We start from the raw sequence: 19,952 nt of genomic DNA on the forward strand, positions 1-19,952 counted from the left end.
GAGAAAGAGAACTGTGGGAGAAGGGTTGTGGTATGCGAGATGACATTGTGTGGATTAGGACATCTTTCTGAACTCAGTGTTTCCCTTATGCGTGTAATCAATGTGAAGACTATCCCTGGGGAAGGGGTAATGGGAGATTATCTCTCCACATGTAGTCACAAAGGTGAGGGGCATTCTTCCAGATTTGACCTAACCTTCCCCTTACCACCCTGCCACCACACCTCCACCCCCCCCCCCCCACCCCCCCCCCACCCCCCTCCACCACCACCACCACCACCATCACACCATCTTCAAACCTTCCTTTGGCATTTCACTACTGCTCAATTCGGCACTGACAGAGAGATGTGGTAACATTCCTCCTGCTCTCTTCCTCTCCTCCTCCTACCCTCCCTTCTCTCACCTTCCAACCTACACTCCTGCCTCAGTGAACAGCTTCGAGGGTGAGAGTGACACTATCTCATTGAGGCAAACATAATTGCACTGGCCTCATAATCCAGGGGCCCAGGCTAATGGTCTTGGTTCCCTAGTTGGGATTTGAACCCATGATTTAAACTCAGATTTAAACTAGATTTATGAAAAAAATTAATACATCTAAAATTAAAGTTGCCATGAAACTATCATTGATTGCTGTAAGATCCCACTACTGTCGTTTAGGGAAGAAACTCTGCCATCCTTATCTGGACTTGCCCACATGTGACTCCAGACCCAAACAGTGTAGTAGACTCTTAACTGCCCTCTGTGGAAGGGCAAGAAACACAGGCTTTGCTGGTGACATCCACTTCCCATGAAATAACAACAATCAGTGTCAGTATTGAGGGAATGTCATCCTCAGTTTCTTCCTTCCAGACCCCACTGTCTGATCATTAAATCAATAGTACCACTACCACTCCCCTCATCATCACCACCCAGCCAGTGACTGATGTCTCCATTGTGAATCTCACTAAACTGTCTGTTTATTGTGTCCCCAGTGATCCCCGCTGACTTGTAGAGAGCTGCTATTGGCATAGCCTGCCCCAGAAATTCAATCATGGACAACTTTACAGTAGAGATCACTCTCAACCTTAACCAATGTCCCCCAGGTGCCAGTGGACGGGGCGAAACCTGGTGCATTTCCCCCTGCCTCTACCAACCTAGTCCAGGAGGCCATGGACGGTCCTGTTGAATCTGCCGGATGTGGGGACTGTGGATTGGGGTCCTACTGGCCTGTGCTGGTCCCTGTATGTGTGTTGCTGGAAAGGCACAGCAGGTCAGGATCATCCAAGGAGCAGAAATATTGACGTTTCAGACCGGAGCCCTTCATCAGGAATGAGGCTGGGAGCCTCGGGGGTGGAGAGATAAATGGGACGGGGTGGGGGGGGGGTGGTGTAGGGCTGGGGAGAAGGTAGCTGAGAGTGCAATAGGTGGATGGAGGTGGGGTTAAAGGTGATATGTCAGAGAAGAAGGTGGAGTAAATAGGTGGGAAAGAAGATTGACAGGTGGGACAGGTCATGAGGGTGGTGCTGAGCTGGAAGGTTGGAGCTGGGGTAAGGTGGGGGGAGGGGAAATGAGGAAACTGGTGAAGTCCACATTGATGCCCTGGGGTTGAAGGGTCTCGAGGCGGAAGATGAGGCGTTCTTCCTCCAGGCGTTGGTCGGTGAGGGAGCGGTGATGGAGGAGACCCAGGACCTGCATGTCCTTGGCAGAGTAGGAGGGGGAGTTGAAATGTTGGGCCACAGGGCAGTGGGGTTGATTGGTGCAGGTGTCCCAGAGATGTTCTTCAAAGTGCTCTGCCAGAAGGCATCCAATCTCCCCCAATGTAGCGGAGACAGCATAGGGAGCAATGGACACAATAAATAATATTGGTGGACATGCAGGCAAAACTTTGATGGACGTGGAAGGCTCCTTTGGGGCCTTGGACGGAGGTGAGGGGGGAGGTGTGGGCACAGGTTTTGCAATTCCTGCGGTGGCAGGGGAAGGTGTCAGGACGGGACGGTGTGTTGTTAGGGGGCGTGGATCTGACCAGGTTGCTGTGGAGGGAATGGTCTTTGCGGAAGGAGGAAAGGGGTGGGGAGGGAAATATATCCCTGGTTGTGGGGTCCATTTGTAGATGTCCAGCATCTGCCAACCTCACTGACTCCTGGTCCCTGTATGTGCTCACCCTTAGGACTCTGCAGCTCAGGCCTCAGTCTTGATTCTTGCAAGGAGTCTATGAAAGGCCATCAACAATGACGGGCTACCAGGAGTCTGAAATTTAACTGTTTTTGGAGGCTGAGGGTCTTAGGGCAGGTTAATCCAGTAATGAAGCAGCCTACTTGTTTGGCACCACATCCACAAGCATCCACTACCTCCACTAACGATACTCAGTGGCAGCAGAGTGTACTATCTACAAGATACGCTGCAGCAATTCACCAAAGATTCTTAGACAGTGTCTTCCAAACCCACGACCACTTCCATCCAGAAGGAAAAGAGCAACATTTACATGGGAACATCACCCCACTGCAAGTTCCCCTCCAAGCCACTCACCATCCTGACTTGGAAATATATCACCATTCCTTCAATGTTGCTGAGTCAATGTTGCTAGTGGGCGGCACGGTGGCACAGTGGTTAGCACTGCTGCCTCACAGCGCCAGAGACCCGGGTTCAATTCCCGCCTCAGGCGACTGACTGTGTGGAGTTTGCACATTCTCCCCGAGTCTGCGTGGGTTTCCTCTGGGTGCTCCGGTTTCCTCCCGCAGTCCAAAAATGTGCAGGTCAGGTGAATTGGCCATGCTAAATTGCCCATAGTGTTAGGTAAGGGGCAGATGTAAGGGTAGGGGCATGGATGGGTTTCGCTTCGGCGGGTCGGTGTGGACTTGTTGGGGGCGAAGGGCCTGTTTCCACATTGTAAGTAATCTAATATAAAAATCCTGGAATTCCCTTCCTAAGGATATTGTGGGTCGACCTACACAATATGGTGTGCAGCAGTTCAAGAAGGGCCATTTCGAGAAAGAGAATAACTGCTGGCCCAGCCAGTGACACCCATATCCCATGAGTGAATAAGGGGAAAAAAACACTGGCTCAGGATCTGACAGGACTTGGAAAACAATGCTGGGATTTCCTGCATGTTGCAGTGACCTTTTTAAAAATAAACCACTTCCTTTGGCTCGTGAGGGATTTTCCCTGTTGGAGGGGATATGCAGGAAGTAGTGAGAAGTGGGGGGTTGGGGAGGTGAAAGGGGACCAGTGAGCCGTGTCTGACTAGCAGGCTATGGTCTGACCAAAGGGCAGGGTTAGTTTGTGTCAGATGCCTGGAGACTGGTAATTGAGTTATCCAGCCAGGAGCCCACAATAGCCTCTTTCAATGCAAAGTTCCCCTCATCAGGGCAGATTCAATTGCAGTCAGTCAGTGCCTGAATAAACTGTCATCTGTGAGCGTGCTGTCTCATTCCAGTCACCAATTTATAACTTTGAGTCAGATAATGAGCTGTAGCTGACACATTCCTGAGAGATGAAGGATGCTTTGTTTGTTAACCAACCCAGAGCTGAAGGAACCCACTTAAAATTAGAACTGTGTACTCTAGAGCAAATTAAGAAGCATTTCTCCAAACAAAGAGAGGCGGAAATCTAGATCTCCCTCAAAAGCTCTGTTATAAAGAAAAGGAATTACAGAAGCAAGGCAAGTGGGTGGAGTGAAGATACCGGATCGGCTGGAATCTCACTGAAAGGAGGAACAAGCTAGAGGGGCCGAGTGGCCTCCTCTTGTTCCTCAGTCTCCTCAGTTCAAAGGACTAGCTGGTTGGACCACTCTTCTCCTCAATCACCCTACAGCTTGTGTTCCAGCACTCACCGGATATACTCCACCGTGTAGTACTGCTGTGACGAACTCCCTGCCCCTGGCCCGGGTTTCCATGACAATGCCACCTCAGAGTTAGACACGGCCGCAGCCTCCGGTCGGGATGGAGCCTCTGGCGGTGAGCACCGGTCTGTGAAAATATCAATGGGCATCAGCAAGGCACACAGAGGCTGGGCTACTTTTTCACGCAGAGGGTGGTGTGTGTATAGAAGGAGCTGCCAGAGGAAGTGGTGGAGGCTAGTACAGTTACAACAATTAAAAGGCATCTGGATGGATATATGAATAGGAAGGGTTTACAGGAATGTGGACCAAGTGCTGGCAAATGGCACTAGATTAGGTTAGGATATCTGGTTGGCATGGTCGACTTACTGTATACCTCCATGATTCTATAACTGCACAGGTATAGGAAAGCAACTGGGAACTAGTGCTTCAGTGACTGGACAGCATTTACTGAATAATCCCGAGCTCCGATCAATACCCTAATAATCTCAAATAATCAGCCAAACTCACAATTCACCCTTGCTAGAGAACAGTGACTCATTCCTGCAAACAAAAGGAATATGTTCCAGCCCCTTGTTTTTTTTTAAATTGCTCTGTAGATTGCAGAAAGTAGAAATCTCTGTTGTTTTCCCCATGGTAACACTTCTGCCAATTAGAATCAACCTGCCAATGAATCAGCACCCTGAACTCCTGTCATATAAATCCTTGTAATCATTTAGAGTCAAAGAGTCATAGAGATGTACAGCATGGAAACAGACCCTTCGGTCCAACCCGTCCATGCCGACCAGATATCCCAACCCAATCTAGTCCCATCTGCCAGCACCTGGCCCATATCCCTCCAAACCTTTCCTATTCATATACCCATCCAAATGCCTCTTAAATGTTGCAATTGTACCAGCCTCCACCACTTCCTCTGGCAGCTCATTCCATACATGTACCACCCTCTGTATGAAAAGGTTGCCCCTTCGGTCTCTTTTATATCTTTCCCCTCTCACCCTAAATCTATGCCCTCTAGTTCTGGACTCCCCGACCCCAGGGAAAAGACTTTGCCTATTTATCTTATCCATGTTCCTCATAATTTTGTTAACCTCTATAAGGCCACCCCTCAACCTCTGACGCTCCAGGGAAAACAGCCCCAGCCTGTTCAGCCTCTCCTTATAGTTCAAATCCTCCAATCCTGGCAACATCCTTATAAATCTTTTCTGAACCCTTTTGAGTTTCACAACATCTTTCCAATAGGAAGGAGACCAGAACTGCACGCAATATTCCAACAGTCGCCTAACCAATGTCCTGGATAGCTGCAACATGACCTCCCAACTTCTATACTCAATACACTGGCCAATAAAGGAAAGCATACCAAACACCGCTTTCACTATCCTATCTACCTGAACTCCATTCTGAAGGAGTTATGTACCTGCACTCCAAGGTCTCTTTGTCAGCAACACTCCCTAGGACCTTACATTAAGTGTATAAGTCCTGCTAAGATTTGCTTTCCCAAGATGCAGCACTTCACATTTATCTGAATTAAACTTCATCTGTCGCTTCTCAGTCCATTGGCCCATCTGGTCAAGATCCTGTTGTAATCTGAGGCAACCCTCTTCACTGTCCCTTACACCTCCAACTTTGGTGTCATCCGCAAACTTACTAACTGTACCTCTTATACTCGCATCCAATTCATTTGTGTAAATGACAAAAAGTAGAGGACCCAGCACCGATCCTTGTGGCACTCCCTGGTCACAGGCCTCCAGTCTGAAATACAACCCTCCACCACCGCCCTCTGTCTTCTATCTTTGAGCCAATTCTGTATCCAAATGGCTAGTTCTCCCTGTATTCCGTGAGATCTAATCAGTCTCCCATGGGGAACCTTGTCGAACGCCTTACTGAAGTCCATATAGATCACATCTACCACTCTGCCTTCATCAATCTTCTTTGTTTCTTCCTCAAAAAACTCAATCAAGTTTGTAAGACATGATTTCCCACGCACAAAGCTATGTTGACTATCCCTAATCAGTCCTTATATTTCCAAATACATGTACATCCTGTCCCTCAGGATTCCTTCCAACAACTTACCCACCACCGACGTCAGGCTCACTGGTCTATAGTTCCCTGGCTTGTCCTTACCGCCCTTTTTAAACAGTGGCACCACATTTGCCATCTCCAGTCTTCCAGCACCTCACCTGTGACTATTGATGATACAAATATCTCAGCAAGAGGCCCAGCAATCACTTCCCTAGTTTCCCACAGAGTTCTAGGGTACACCTGATCAGGTCCTGGGAATTTATCCACCTTTACCCGTTTTAAGACATCCAACACTTCCTCCTCTGTAATATGGACCTTTTGCAAGATGTCACCATCTATTTCCCTACAGTCTATATCTTCCATATCCTTTTCCACAGTAAATACTGACGCAAAATACTCATTTAGTATCTCCCCCATTTTCTGTGGCTCCATACAAAGGCCACCTTGCTGATCTTTGAGGGGCCCTCTAGTTATCCTTTTGTCCTTAATGTATTTGTAAAAACCCTTTGGATTCTCCTTAATTCTATTTGCCAAAGCTACCTCATGTCCCTGTTTTGCCCTCCTGCTTTCCCTCTTAAGTATTCTCCTACTTCCTTTATATTCTTCTAAGGATTCACTCAATCTATCCTGTCTATACCTGACATATGCTTCCTTCTTTTTCTTAACCAAACCCTCAATTTCTTGAGTCATCCAGCATTCCGTATACCTACCAGCCTTCCCTTTCACCCTAACAGGAATATACTTTCTCTGGATTCTTGTTATCTCACTTCTGAAGGCTTCCCATTTTCCAGCCGTCCCATTACCTGCGAACATCTACCTCCAATCAGCTTTTGAAAGTTCTTGCCTAATACCGTTTTTTGAAATGTGCTGACTGAGGACAGTGGCTTAGAGAGAACAAACTCTGAGTAGTCTGCCTGGCCCAAATTGAGGGCACAATGCCGTGGGGTTAGGAAAGGAAAAGAAAGTTCCTGCATTTCTGTAACGCCCAGAGCATTCCAAAAGCCATTGCAGCCAATGAAATGCATTTGAAGAGGTGCAAGGTGGGAGTCGCCACAGTGAATGTGTGCACAGCAGGATCCCACAAATTGGAAACGATTGGAATATGATAACTTGTTTTCATCATGTTGATTTAAGGGATGGATTTCAATCAGAGCATCTGGGGAAAATGCCTGCCCATCTTTAAATAGTGAGTGCAGGCTCATTTATCACATGCTGAGTGGGAAGACAAGGAGTCAGCCTAACATCTCTTCTGAAAAATGGCACACTGACTGTACTGCACTGGAACCATCGACCTGCCTTGCAAGCTTTTATCTCCTGATCCCGTGACCTGGCGACTCAGAGAGGACACTGATGCCAACTGAGGCCCAACTGGAGCTTACCAAATAAGGCTGGGCCACCTTGTCCTCAGGACTATCCCACTTCCTGACCTCTGCTTTCTGAACTACAGGTCATTGCCAAACCATGGGCAAGTTGGTCTTCTCACTGCTGGGAGACCTGAGTTAGGTTCTGGTTCAGCCAGCAAGAGGCTAATGAGGCCTCAGCTGCTCAAAAAAGATTAGGGAACGCTTCAGGGCCATCGGAGGGTCAGCAACAACCTGAACTGGAGTGATAGAGAGACAAAAAGATTAACAAGCTCATCTGAAATGCAGGATGCACTGATGGAGAATCTGAGAAACCATGGGAGGAAAGAAAAAGGTTCTACTGATGGCAAAAGCTGCATAAACATTTGCAAAGTTCAATTGAGCTGATTCTGTAACATGAAAGGCAATATAGGAATATGAGTTATTGTTGTTTGGCTAGTTTCTGTAAATTCTGGGGACGGGTTCATACCTTGAGTGACAGTTGTCACATACTTTGTGGGACTTGGCCTCCCCTCCTCTGTCACGCTACGTGCCTTCACTGTCACACGGTACCTGGTCCCTGGTTTCAGATTCCCAACATCCATTTCCTGGAGATAGAGGGAGAGGGAGAGAGAGAGAGAGAGAGAGAGAGAGAGAGAGAGAGGGAGAGGGAGAGAGGGCGGGGGATAGAGAGAGAGAGAGAGGGAGGGGTGGATAGAGAGAGGGGGGGGATAGAGAGAGAGAGAGAGAGAGGGGGGATAAAGAGAGAGAGAGACAGAGAGAGAGATGGGGATAGAGAGAGAGAGAGAGAGAGAGAGAGATAGAGAGAGAGAGGGGATAGATAGAGAGAGAGAGAGAGAGAGAGAGAGAGAGAGAGAGAGAGAGAGAGGGAGAGAGAGAGAGAGAAAAGGGAGAGAGAGAGAGAGAGAGAGAGATGCAACAAGTTCAACACAGGAGCCAAGCATCACACATGATATCACACACTGTGACACACATGGGTACCATACACTGTGACACACATGTTATCACTCACTGAGACACACACGGATGCCACAAACAATAAGACACAAAATAGCACTCCCTGAGACATGCATGGGTACCACACAATGTAACCCATCTGGGCATCATTTATGATTCCCAGGCAACATCTCAAAGCCTGTCATTGTATTGAACAAATATTGTATTGAATAAACAGCTGTGGAAGACAGACTGACTCCAGCTTTAGCAAGTAGGTGACTAGCAGTTTAACATCACAGCATTGGATCAACTTCCATCTCTTCCGGTGGGAGGGGAAATCAGAATTTTAAACACGTCTATCTGGTCACTTCTCAGCCTCCGATGCTCTAGTGAAACAATTCAAGTTTGTCCAAGCTCTCCTTCTTGTTAAAACATTATTGAAAATACACTTGCTGATTCTATTCCAAGTGCTGGACAAGATGACTAAATGGATAAGTCTGTGTTTGTGTTCAAAGCTGCTGCTGGATAAAAAATTATGAATCAAACACACCTCAACCTGGTTAGTGTATCAAGTCTTGGAAGATATGACTTTGCCCTATTGTAGGTGTTCTGTTACCTCAGGAATTTAATAAATGTGTGGCTGCAGACTTGAAAATACTAGTCGGAGGTCAAAGTATTTCCAGAGTGACCTTACTTAAATTGAGGGACTTACACACTTAATGGTGAGGTCCTCGGGGGTGTTGCTGAACAAAGAGATTTGGAGTGCAGGCTCATAGCTCCTGAAAGTGGAGTCACCGATAGATAGGATAGTGAAGAAGGCGTTTGGTATGATTTCCTTTATGGGTCAGAATATTGAGTATAGGAGTTGAGACGTCATGTTGCAGCTGTACAGGATGTCAGTTAGCCCATTTTTAGAATATTGTGTGCAAGTCTGGTCTTCCTATTGGAAGGATGCTGTGAAACTTGAAAGAGTTCAGAAAAGATTTTACAAGGGATGTTGCCAGGGTTGAAGAGTTTCAGCTATAGAGAGTGGCTGATTAGGCTGGAACTATTTTCCCTGGAGCGTTGGAGCTGAGGTGTGACCTTATAAAGGTTTATGAAATCATGAGGGACGTGAAAAGGATAAATAGACAAAGTTTTTTCCTTGGGGTGGGGGTGTGCAAGACTAGAGGGCATAGGTTTAGGGTGAATGGGGAAAGATATAAAAGAGACTTAGTGGGTAACTTTTTCACATAGACGGTGGTGCATGTATGGAATGAGCTGTCAGAGGAACTGGTGGAGGCAGGTACAACGATAATATTTAAAAGCCATCTGGATGGATATATGAATAGGAAGGGTTTAGAGGTAAATGGGCCAGGTGCTGGCAAATGGAACTAGATTAGATCGGGATATCTGGTCGGCATGGATGAGTTAGACCAAGGGGCTTGTTTCTGTGGTATACATCTCTACGACTTCATAAAGGAAGGTTTAAATCGCAAGGATACACACCTGCCCTATTTATATACTTTATTGCAGTAAAATATCTCAAGACCCTGCAGACGTGTGGAATCAGAACAAATTAAACTTTAAAAAACTAAATGGAGATATTTGGGTAGATTTCCTGTGCTTTCCCAAAAGGTTAGTCATTAAGGACCATCTTAAAGATGGAGAGAGAAGCCAAGAGGTTTAAGGACGGTGGGTGGGGTTTAAGGACGGTGCCAGGACCCAGGCAGCAGAAGCCATGACCACCAATGGTTGAACAATCCAAAACAAAGGCTAGAATTAGAGGAACTCATATGTCAGTGGCTGAGCAAAATCCCAGAGATAAGGATAACAATGACGAGAATTCAGAAATCGAGGCATTGCCCATGCTGGGTGCCAATATAACCCCATAAGGTGAGAAAGTGAGTGGTGAACAGAACTTGGTGAGAGTTCAGATACATGCAGCAATGTTTCAGGTGAGCTCTAGTTTACAGATATTGGAAGATGGTGACTCAGCAAGAGGGCACTGCCAAGTACTGCTCCACAGCTACCTGATGAAGGAGTAGCGCTCTGAAAGCTAGATCTTCCAAATAAACCTGTTAGACTATAACCTGGTGTTGTGTGATTTTTAACTTTGTCCACCCCAGTCCAACACCGGCACCTCCACATCAGGTTTAGAAGAATCAAAAGAATATTCCCATGGGAACTGAAATTCAATTGACAGGGTCAGAAATATTATTTGGATCTCCAAGGTACTTACATACATTTGTGGACTTTTCATCTGGTCCTGCAAAACAGAAATAAAAGTGAAAATTTTTGCCAATACTCAACATGACTGTTTCCTCCAGAGCTAGCCTCTGAGAGGGGGTAATATGTGTGTGTGGGGAGGTCACTCCTTTTTCATGCTGCTATCACCATATCCATGCCAGTGTCCCACAACAAGAAACTGAACATGCATTGTTGGGACAAGTCATTAGGGCCAGTCAAGGGCACTGTTCCCTGATTTGGGTTAATATACAAGGGAGGTGGGAGATTGTGGCATTGCAGGAATATCACTGTACATGTCATCTAGATGCTCTCAGTGAATGCTATGGGAGCAGTGGTTCAAATCCCATCACAGCAGCTGACGAATTTTAAATTCAAGTAATGAATCAGGAATCATTAGCTTCCCTCAGTAATGGTGGCTGTGAAACTATCATTAATCATTGTTAACTAATGTCCTTTGCTGTCCCTAACCTGTCTGGCCTATACATGACTCCAGACTCACATCAATGTGGTTGACTATGAACTGCTGTCAGAAACAGCCGAGCAAGACATTCAATTCATTCGGGATTGACGGCATGACACCACATGCCCCAAAAAAAGAGTTAAAAGAACAAAGGGTTAAAGGGTGCTCATAGGAAATAAAGGGTTTGGAATACGACAGGATGGAGGTTATTCTGAAATCTCTTAAAAAACAGCAACTGAGTTCAGTTCTGGTCGTTGTACCTCAGGAGGAAGACATTGGGTCTTGAAGAGAGCACAATGTGGATTCACCAGAACAATGACGCTAAGTTAGATCTTCCTGTAACCAGAAATTTCAGAAGCAGGCCTCACCGTCTAAGGGTAGGGGGTAGGCCATTTTGGACTGTGAGGAGCAGAAATTTCTTCACCTGGAGAGTAGTGAGTCTGTGGAATTCTCTGACATAAAAAGCAGATGAGGCCGAAACATTGAATGTTTTCAAGATGGAGGTATAGTTCTTCAGGCTGAAGAGTCCAAAGAGAAACTGGGAATAGGGCATTATGTTGGATGATCAGCCCTGATCATATTGAATGGTTGAGTAATCTTGAAGGGCCTGCTTCTGCTCCTATTTTCTATGTTTCTATTTCTATGTTATGAGGACAGGTTGCATATATTAGGTTTGTATTCCCTCCATTATAGAAGATTAAAGGTTGCCTTGTTTGAAATGGGTGAGGATTTGATACTAGGAGATGGAGTGAAGTGATACTGTAACCAGCGAATCCCAGAGCTGAAAGGGGAAACCAGTTGTTGGGGAAAATGCAATGAAACACCATGAGTTGGGCTTGATGCATCATCTTTGGCAGAATAGCAGGCTAGTTCAGACACACTCTGATACAAATTTAAAGTCCAATGGCAGAGGCATCAAGTGGGTTGCTCACTGTAGACTTGACCAAGGCCTTAAACTTCATTCCCAATTAAAGGGCCTCTGCCACTGCAGTGACCTAACAAAATCCCATCAAAGGTGTTCAAAAGGAGGCAGGCCTGTTCCCACTGGAATATGGCAAGTCTGGCCTCAGTGTAAAATCCAGGTCTGGGTGGAAAGCAAATCTGATCACCCATTGTTGTACTTCCAGAATGACAATTAAATGTGTTTTTCAGATGTGGGCATCGCTGGCTGGGCCAGCATTTATTGCCCATCCTTAGTTACCCCTTGAGAAGGTGGGGGTGAGCTGCCTTCTTGAACTGCTCAAGGTAGACCCACAATGCCATTAGGGAGGGGATTCCAGGATTTTGACCCAACAGCACAGAAGGAATGGCAATATATTTACTCATTCAGGATGAATGGAGGGCAACTTGTGGGCAGTGGTGTTCCCATGTATCTACTGCCCTTGTCATCCTAGATGGTAGTGATTGTAGGTTTGGAAAGTGCCAATCACACAATCAATCTTTGACAATCGTTAATTAACTCAAAGGATAATAATTTCATGCTTTTGCTTCCTATTGACAAATGTTTATTGATGAAATATTATTGACAAACCCCCTGTAATGTCAGATACTAACCATGCTGTGATTGTCCTGGTTGAAGAGTAGATCCTGGGCTATCTTAGGCAGGACAGGTCTGTTACCTTTCATCTCTGTGTACAAGACCTGGTCAATAAAAAAGACAAAGATACAGTTTAGGTGGAGTGTAACTCCCTCAAGTGGATTTCAAAAATTCCAAATTTCCAGGTAGTTTACAGGATGTCCTTTAATTTACTTTTCTGGTACTATGCCAGTCAGGAAATTCCAACATTCCAGTCTTCCCTCAGCTGGGGACTGTGACCAGGAGACTTTCCACCACTGAGCAGAAGAAATGATTGATAACCTCTTTATCCATCTCGAGTGAGGACAGTGTCTGCAACAGAATTATATGGTGCAGAAAGAGGCCGTTCAGCCCCTTGTGCCTGCACTGGTTCTATTCCTTAGTGCCAATCTCCTGCTTTTTCCCATATCCTTGCACTCCATTTCGAACCAAATATCCATCCAATGCCCCTCTTGAATGCTCAATTGAACCTGCCTCTACCACATTGCCACACAGTGCATACCCCAACTACTCGTTGGGTGTAAAGATTTTTTTTCACATCACTCTTGCTTCGTTTGCACAGCACTTTCAGTCTATGCCCTCTTGTTCTTACTCCTTTTATGAGTGGGAAAAGCTTCTCCCAATCGATTCTACCCAGCCCACTCATGATTTTGAAGAGACTCCTTATCCAGCCAGGGACCAAAGGCGATGCCAGCGAACCCAGTGGAATCCTCCTCTTCTACAGTTCGGTAATAATGGAATGTTACTAAATACTGAGGTTCCCTCTTATCCCCCGACCGCATTCCCACCTGCGATTTATTTGGATGGAGGAACCATTACCGTGTAGCCGGTGATGTTGCTGTGCCGTCGAGGTGTTCGCCACCGGACTCTGAAGGCCGTACAGTTCAGGGCTTCCAGCAGCACATTCTGTGGGGGGCTTGGCCGTTCTAGCATAAGGGAGATATTCAGTTAGAATAAAGTATCACTCTCTCATTAGTTCCTCTATCACAGTTCCTCTCTTAAGCCAGAGACCCAGGTAATGTTCTGGGGACACAGGTTTGAATTTGAATTCATCAAAGAAACATCTGGAAATAAGACTTGAATGATGACCATGATCATTGTCTATTGTCAGGAAAACCCACCTGGATCATCAACGTCCTTCAGGGAAAGAAACTCCAGGCTCACAAGAATGTGGTTGACTCCTAACTGCCTTCTGAGCAATTAGGTGTAGGGAAATAATTATTTGCCTGGCCAGCCTTGTCTGTTTCCTGTGGTTGAATAAAAAAATGCATGGTCTTGTGCAGGAACCACACAAAGACATTCATAAATCATTGATTTACTTAAAAAGGGCCAAAATAAGACCAGTTACAATTAAAATACAAAAGTATGTTAGCTAGAGTTGAGTAAAATAATCTGCTAGGAACACAGACAAATTTGGAGAAACTTAGCAGGTCTGGCAGCATCTGTGTAAAATGAAACAGAGTTAGTGTTTTGAGTCCAGAGACTCTTCATCAGGATGGCTTGTGATTGCATTTCATCTGTTTTCCAATCCCAATTCCAATTGTGTCTGTTTGTGAGAGTGTGTAGGTAGATGGGGGTGTGACCACGTGCAGGGTGGATGGTTGGTAAATGAAAAATTTGGAAATGGTTTCAAGTCATTGTTGCGGAAGACACAATGTTTTAACACCTGAAGCGTGACCAAGCTGACAGTGAGTGAGAGAGCAGCCTCCCCGAGCTGTCCACCTGAGGATCTCAGTGCCATTTCAGCCCTGTGCCAGCTTCAGTCACACCGCAATGGACAGTCAGCTTCCTTCAAGCACCAAAATGAAGTATAGCACAGGTAATGCCTTTACAGTGTGGAGGCACAATGCGGATTACAGATATTGTTCCATTGGAACCAAACAAATCCCAACACCTCGTTTTCATCTCAAGAGCCTCAGAATTTTAATTCGCAAATTGGGGTTGACCATTGAAGAAAAAGTAGAAAGTTAAAACTCCAGTTATAAATCAAAGAAAATAACCTTCTCCCTCGACTCTTTAACACTGAAAGTAAAGCTGCCTCTACTCTATCCCCATCAGATGCTCCCAGCACAGGGTCAGATACATAGTAACGCTCTTTCTACACCGTCCCCATCAAACACACGCAGGACAGGGACATCACAGGGTTAGATATAGAGTAATGTTCCGTCTATACTGTCTATCAAACACTCCCAGGACAGACACAACACAGGGTCAGATACAGAGTAATGCTCTTTCTACACCGTCCCCATCAAACACTCCCAAGACATGGATAGCTTGGGATTAGATACAATGTAAAGCCCCTTCTACACAGTTCCAATCAAATTCTCTCAGGACAGTGACAGCACAGAGTTAGATACAGAATAAAGTTCCCTCTACACTGTCTATCAAACATTCCCAGGACAGGGACAGCACAGGGTAAATACAGTGTAAAGCCCTCTTTACACAGTTTCCATCACACATTCCTAGGACGGGACAGAAAGGGGTTAGATACAGAATAAAGCTCCCCCTACATTGTCCTCATCAAACACTCCCAGGACAGGAATAGCATGGATTTAGATACAGAGGAATTGTCCTTCTCCCCAGATATTCATATCCCTCTGCATTGCAAGGTTCTGCAGTCTGTCTCAATTTAAATAACATTCTGTTTCTTTGATCTTCCTGCCAAAGTGTCAAGCCAGGACAATGTCACATTATTCTTCTTAAACTTCCACTTATCACATCTTTGCCTATTCCAAACTGAGACAGAAATAGAGAGAAAGAAAATGGGGGAGACACAGGGAGGGACTGAAGGGGAGAGACACAAAAAGTGGGAAAGGAATACTGACAGAGAAAAAAAGTGAGCGAGAGAGAGAGAGAGAGAGAGAGAGAGAAACAGTGACAGGGAGGGAGAAACAAAGACAGACAGAGAGAGAGAGAGGGGGGAGAAAAACAGAGGGACGGACAGAGCTTGGAAGGGATGGGAAGGCTAAAACCAAGAGCCAAAGGGATAGTAGACATTGAATTTGATTCCAGTCAGCTGTTTAGGATTTATCAGCAGGTTTCACAAGTTAGTGTTCTAATTCACTACAGCAGTTACTTTGTCTTAATTTCCTTTTCCCAACCAGAAGTGTTATTGCACACAACTGAGCGACCTTCCCACCAGTAAAATCATAGTGAGTTTGTTTTGCTTTTATTTAAAATCATAACCACCACCAGTAAAATACTTGTACAGCCAATTGAGTATTTACAGGCAAAGCTCATTATGGGCAGTACAAGCCATCATGGGAATGGGTGGGGGAGGGGGAAACAGGAAAAGACTAAATCAAAATGGAGATGGAGGGGAAAGCTAATTTGTTTTAAATCCTATTTGTAAACTTCCTGCAGCTGTCAACATGTTTACAAACCAAAAGCACGCATTCCAGTATCCAAAGAATATTTACAACAACAGTTTAATTAACTTCTGCTGAATAGACCAGGATGGAACAGTGTCTGTGTCGAGATTGAGGACATTGACACAATCTGCATCCAAGCAAGATCTCAACACAAGGATTTGTAAGCTAACATTTTCCTGTAGCTTAATTTCAGTGAGCAGGGAGTACTGTTTTAACCCATTTACCTCAATGGTATAACTAATATTTTGCTCTCCCTGTTTCTCGTGTTAGTGTCTCTCTCTGTTTGTCAGCCGAGTTCTCCTTCTGTCTCTCTCTTCCTCTTGCTGTCTAGTTTGCTCCCACCTTTTTTTCCTGCTCTCTCACAGAACTGTAGTGGTGCAGAAAGAGGCCATTTGGCCCATTTTGTCTACACTAGCTTTCTGAATGAATTGGGTCTACCCTTCTGCCTTTTCCATATAACACAGTACATTGTTTTATCCAAATAACAATCCAGTACCCCTCTTGAATGCTTCAACCAGAATAATTTAGGATATCTGGTTAGCATGGATGGGTTGGACCGAAGGGTCCGTTTCTGTGCTGAACAACTCCAGAGCTGAACTTGCCTTCATTTCTAGGTAGTAGAAAATGAGGACTGCAGATGCTGGAGATCAGAGCTGAAAATGTGTTGCTGGAAAAGCGCAGCAGGTCAGGCAGCATCCAAGGAACAGGAGAATCGACGTTTCGGGCATAAGCCCTTCTTCAGGAATGAGGAAAGTGTGTCCAGCAGGTTAAGATAAAAGGTAGGGAGGAGGGGTGTTGGAGATGCGATAGGTGGAAGGAGGTCAAGGTGAGGGTGATAGGCCGGAGTGGGGTAGGGACGGAGAGGTCAGAAAAAAGATTGCAGGTTAGGAAGGTGGTGCTGAGTTCGAGGGATTTGACTGAGACAAGGTGGGGGGAGGGGAAATGAGGAGACTGGAGAAATCTGAGTTCATCCCTTGTGGTTGAAGGGTTCCTAGGCAGAAAATGAGGCCCTCTTCCTCCAACCATCGACTGAACTGGTCCTCACCCTGAAAGACTGAACTGGTCCTCACTCTGAAATCCACTGACACCCTCCTTCGACTGACTGAACTGGTCCTCACTCTGAACAACTTCTCTTTCCAATCCTCCCACTTCCTCCAAACCAAAGGAGTAGCCATGGGCAACCGTATGGGCCCCAGCTATGCCTGCCTCTTCGTAGGATATGTGAAACAGTCCATCTTCCGCAACTACACTGGCACCAGCCCCCACCTTTTCCTCTGCTTCATCGATGACTGTATCGGCGCTGCCTCGTGCTCCCACGAGGAGGTTGAACAGTTCATCAACTTTACTAACACCTTCCAGCCCGACCTCAAATTCACCTGGACCGTCTCAGACCCTCCCTCCCCTTCCTAGACCTTTCCATTTCTATCTCGGGCGACCGAATCAACACGGACATTTACTATAAACCGACTGACCGCCACAGCTAACTAGGCTACACCTCCTCCCACCCTGCCCCCTGTAAAAAATGCCATCCCATATTCCCAATTCCTTCGTCTCCACTGCATCTGCTCCCAGGAGGACCAGTTCCAATACCGTACAACCCAGATGGGTTCCTTCTTCAAAGACTGCAATTTCCCCCCAGACGTGATCGACGATGCCCTCCACCACATCTCCTCCATTTCCTGCTCCTCCGCCCTTGAGCCCCGCCCCTCCAACCGCCACCAGGACAGAACCCCACTGGTTCTCACCTACCACCCCACCAACCTCCATATACACCATATCATCCGCCATCATTTCCGCCACCTCCAAACGGACCCCACCACCAGGAATACATTTCCCTCCCCTCCCCTATCAGCGTTCTGAAAAGACCACTCCCTCCGTGACTCCCTCGTCAGTCCACACTCCCCACCAACCCAACCACCACTCCCAGCACCTTCCCCTGTGACCGCAGGAAATGCAAAACCTGCGCCCACACCTCCTCCCTGACTTCTCTCCAAGGCCCCAAGGGATCCTTCCATATCCACCACAAATTCACCTGCACCTCCACACACATCATTTATTGCATCTGCTGCACCCGATGTGGCCTCCTCTATATTGGGGAGACGGGCCGCCTACTTGCGGAACGTTTCAGAGAACACCTCTGGGACGCCCGGACCAACCAACCCAACCATCCCGTGGCTCAACGCTTCAACTCCCCCTCCCACTCCACCAAGGATATGCAGGTCCTCGGACTCCTCCATCGCCAGACCATGACAACACGACAGTTGGAGGAGTCATCTTCCGCCTAGGAACCCTCCAACCACAAGGGATGAACTCAGATTTCTCCAGTTTCCTCATTTCCCCTCCCCCACCTTGTCTCAGTCAAATCCCTCAAACTCAGCACCGCCCTCCTAACCTGCAATCTTCTTCCTGACCTCTCCGCCCCCACCCCACTCCGGCCTATCACCCTCACCTTGACCTCCTTCCACTAATCGCATCTCCAACGCTCGTCCCCCAAGTCCCTCCTCCCTACCTTTTATCTTAGCCTGCCTGGCACACTCTCCTCATTCCTGAAGAAGGGCTTATGCCCGAAATGTCGATTCCCCTGTTCCTTGGATGCTGCCCGACCTGCTGCGCTTTTCCAGCAACACATTTTCAGCTTCATTTCAAGGTAGTGCATTCCAAACCATAAATACTCACCGTTTGATTATGTACTTTTTTCTCACATCGCAATTACTTCTTTTGTAAATTTAAAATATGTGCCCTTTCATTTTTGATCCTTTAACAAGGGGGCATCAGTTTTTCTTTATCTAGTCCCTCCAGAGTGCTCTGATTTTGAAAACTTCTACTGATCTCCCTTTAGTTTTTTTCTCGCCCAAACTTTCCAATCTTTTCTCATGACTGAAGGTGCTCATTCCTGGAATCATTATTATCATCTTTTCTGCACTTTCTAAAATTTTTTTCACATCCTTCCTGTAGTATAGTGGCCAGAACTGAACACAATACTTCAGCTGAGGTCCAACAAGTGTGTCCTGATGTAAATTCAGCATTACCTCCTTGCTTTTGTATTCCATGACCCAATGTTTGAAACCTAGAATATTGTGTTCTGTACTAACATCTTTTTATAACTTTCCATTCACTTTTTAAAATGATTTATGTTCATATCCACCTATGTCTCTCTGTTCCGGCACACTCTTTTGACTAGCTCGCTTTATTCTATGCTGATTTGATTTGATTTATGTATTGTCACATGTATCTTGTTTTAAGATGGTACATGTGACTGTACCATCTTAAAACACAAAAAAACCCTAAAACATAGAGTATAAAGACAGAAAAATAAAGAAATAAAGAAGGTATTGTCTCTCCATGTTCTTTCTAGCTAAATGTATCACCTCACACATTTCTGCATCCCACCCACTCTATCCATCTGACCTGTACCTCAACCAGAGATTGTAATCTCAGACTAAGAAGTCACACGTTTAAAACAGAGATTAGGAGGAATTTATTTTCTCGGAGGTAGTGTGAGACTGAAGGGTGGTGGGGGATGTGGGGTGGCGGAGGGGGGGGGGGGGGGGGGGAAGGTGGTGCATAAGATGTTATTCCTCATTCATCCTCAATGCACAGTCACTCAAACTAGACCCATCGAGAAGCTGAGACGCTTACCTGGTCTCTGCAGTGCAGTCCTCTCCCACCTGAAGCACACCATTGGTGTGGGGAGAAACACCAGGAACAGAAGGGGGACCAAACGACCCATTTGCCCCCAAACACCCATCTGGTGAGAGGCACAGCTTCAAGCTCGAGCAGGCTTTCTCCCCCCACTGCCCCCCCTCCGCCCCAACCCCCCCTCCACCCCTTGAAATCCAGAGAATGGATAGGGGCAAACTGCAGGAGGGCTATGCCTAGATCTACAGGCAACAGGGGCAAGAGGCGGAAGGATTTCTGAATCCTACAAAGCTCCACAGGCAGCAGCTTCTGACAGAGAGCTGCCACCTAAACCAAACTGAGACTGGCAGAGTCAGTTCTTCCTGGTATGGGAGGAAGGCTACAAAACTCCAAACACAGATAAATGATTCAATTGTTGATCCCCATTAAAGTTTTGCAATGTTTTCTTTTTCCTCTTCTCTGTCTCACTCCCTTTCTTCCTCTCTCTTTTTCTCTTTCACTCTTCCTCACTTTAAACCCTTTTTCTCTCTTTCTTTCTCTCCCTTTGTCC

The 19,952-nt window shown here is 46.2% G+C and overlaps 1 protein-coding gene across 3 annotated transcripts in view; it reads right to left on the reverse strand.

Moving 5' to 3' along the window:
- Window positions 1-19,550, reverse strand: part of LOC132821638 (pikachurin) — a 110,244-nt gene extending 90,694 nt beyond the window's left edge. For all 3 annotated transcript variants that reach the window (XM_060834361.1, XM_060834359.1, XM_060834351.1), the window contains exons 1-6: window positions 19,403-19,550; window positions 13,212-13,318; window positions 12,371-12,457; window positions 10,349-10,375; window positions 7,661-7,778; window positions 3,806-3,941 (exon numbers count right to left, since the gene is read on the reverse strand). In XM_060834361.1, coding sequence (XP_060690344.1) covers window positions 3,806-3,941; window positions 7,661-7,778; window positions 10,349-10,375; window positions 12,371-12,457; window positions 13,212-13,318; window positions 19,403-19,511 — 584 coding nt within the window. In that variant the 5' untranslated portion in view covers window positions 19,512-19,550. The remainder of the gene's footprint in view (window positions 1-3,805; window positions 3,942-7,660; window positions 7,779-10,348; window positions 10,376-12,370; window positions 12,458-13,211; window positions 13,319-19,402) is intronic.
- Between the last annotated feature and the right edge of the window lie 402 nt (window positions 19,551-19,952).

Source organism: Hemiscyllium ocellatum, chromosome 2 (assembly GCF_020745735.1).
Source record: "Hemiscyllium ocellatum isolate sHemOce1 chromosome 2, sHemOce1.pat.X.cur, whole genome shotgun sequence".
In the NCBI taxonomy this organism is placed as follows: Eukaryota; Metazoa; Chordata; class Chondrichthyes; order Orectolobiformes; family Hemiscylliidae; genus Hemiscyllium; species Hemiscyllium ocellatum.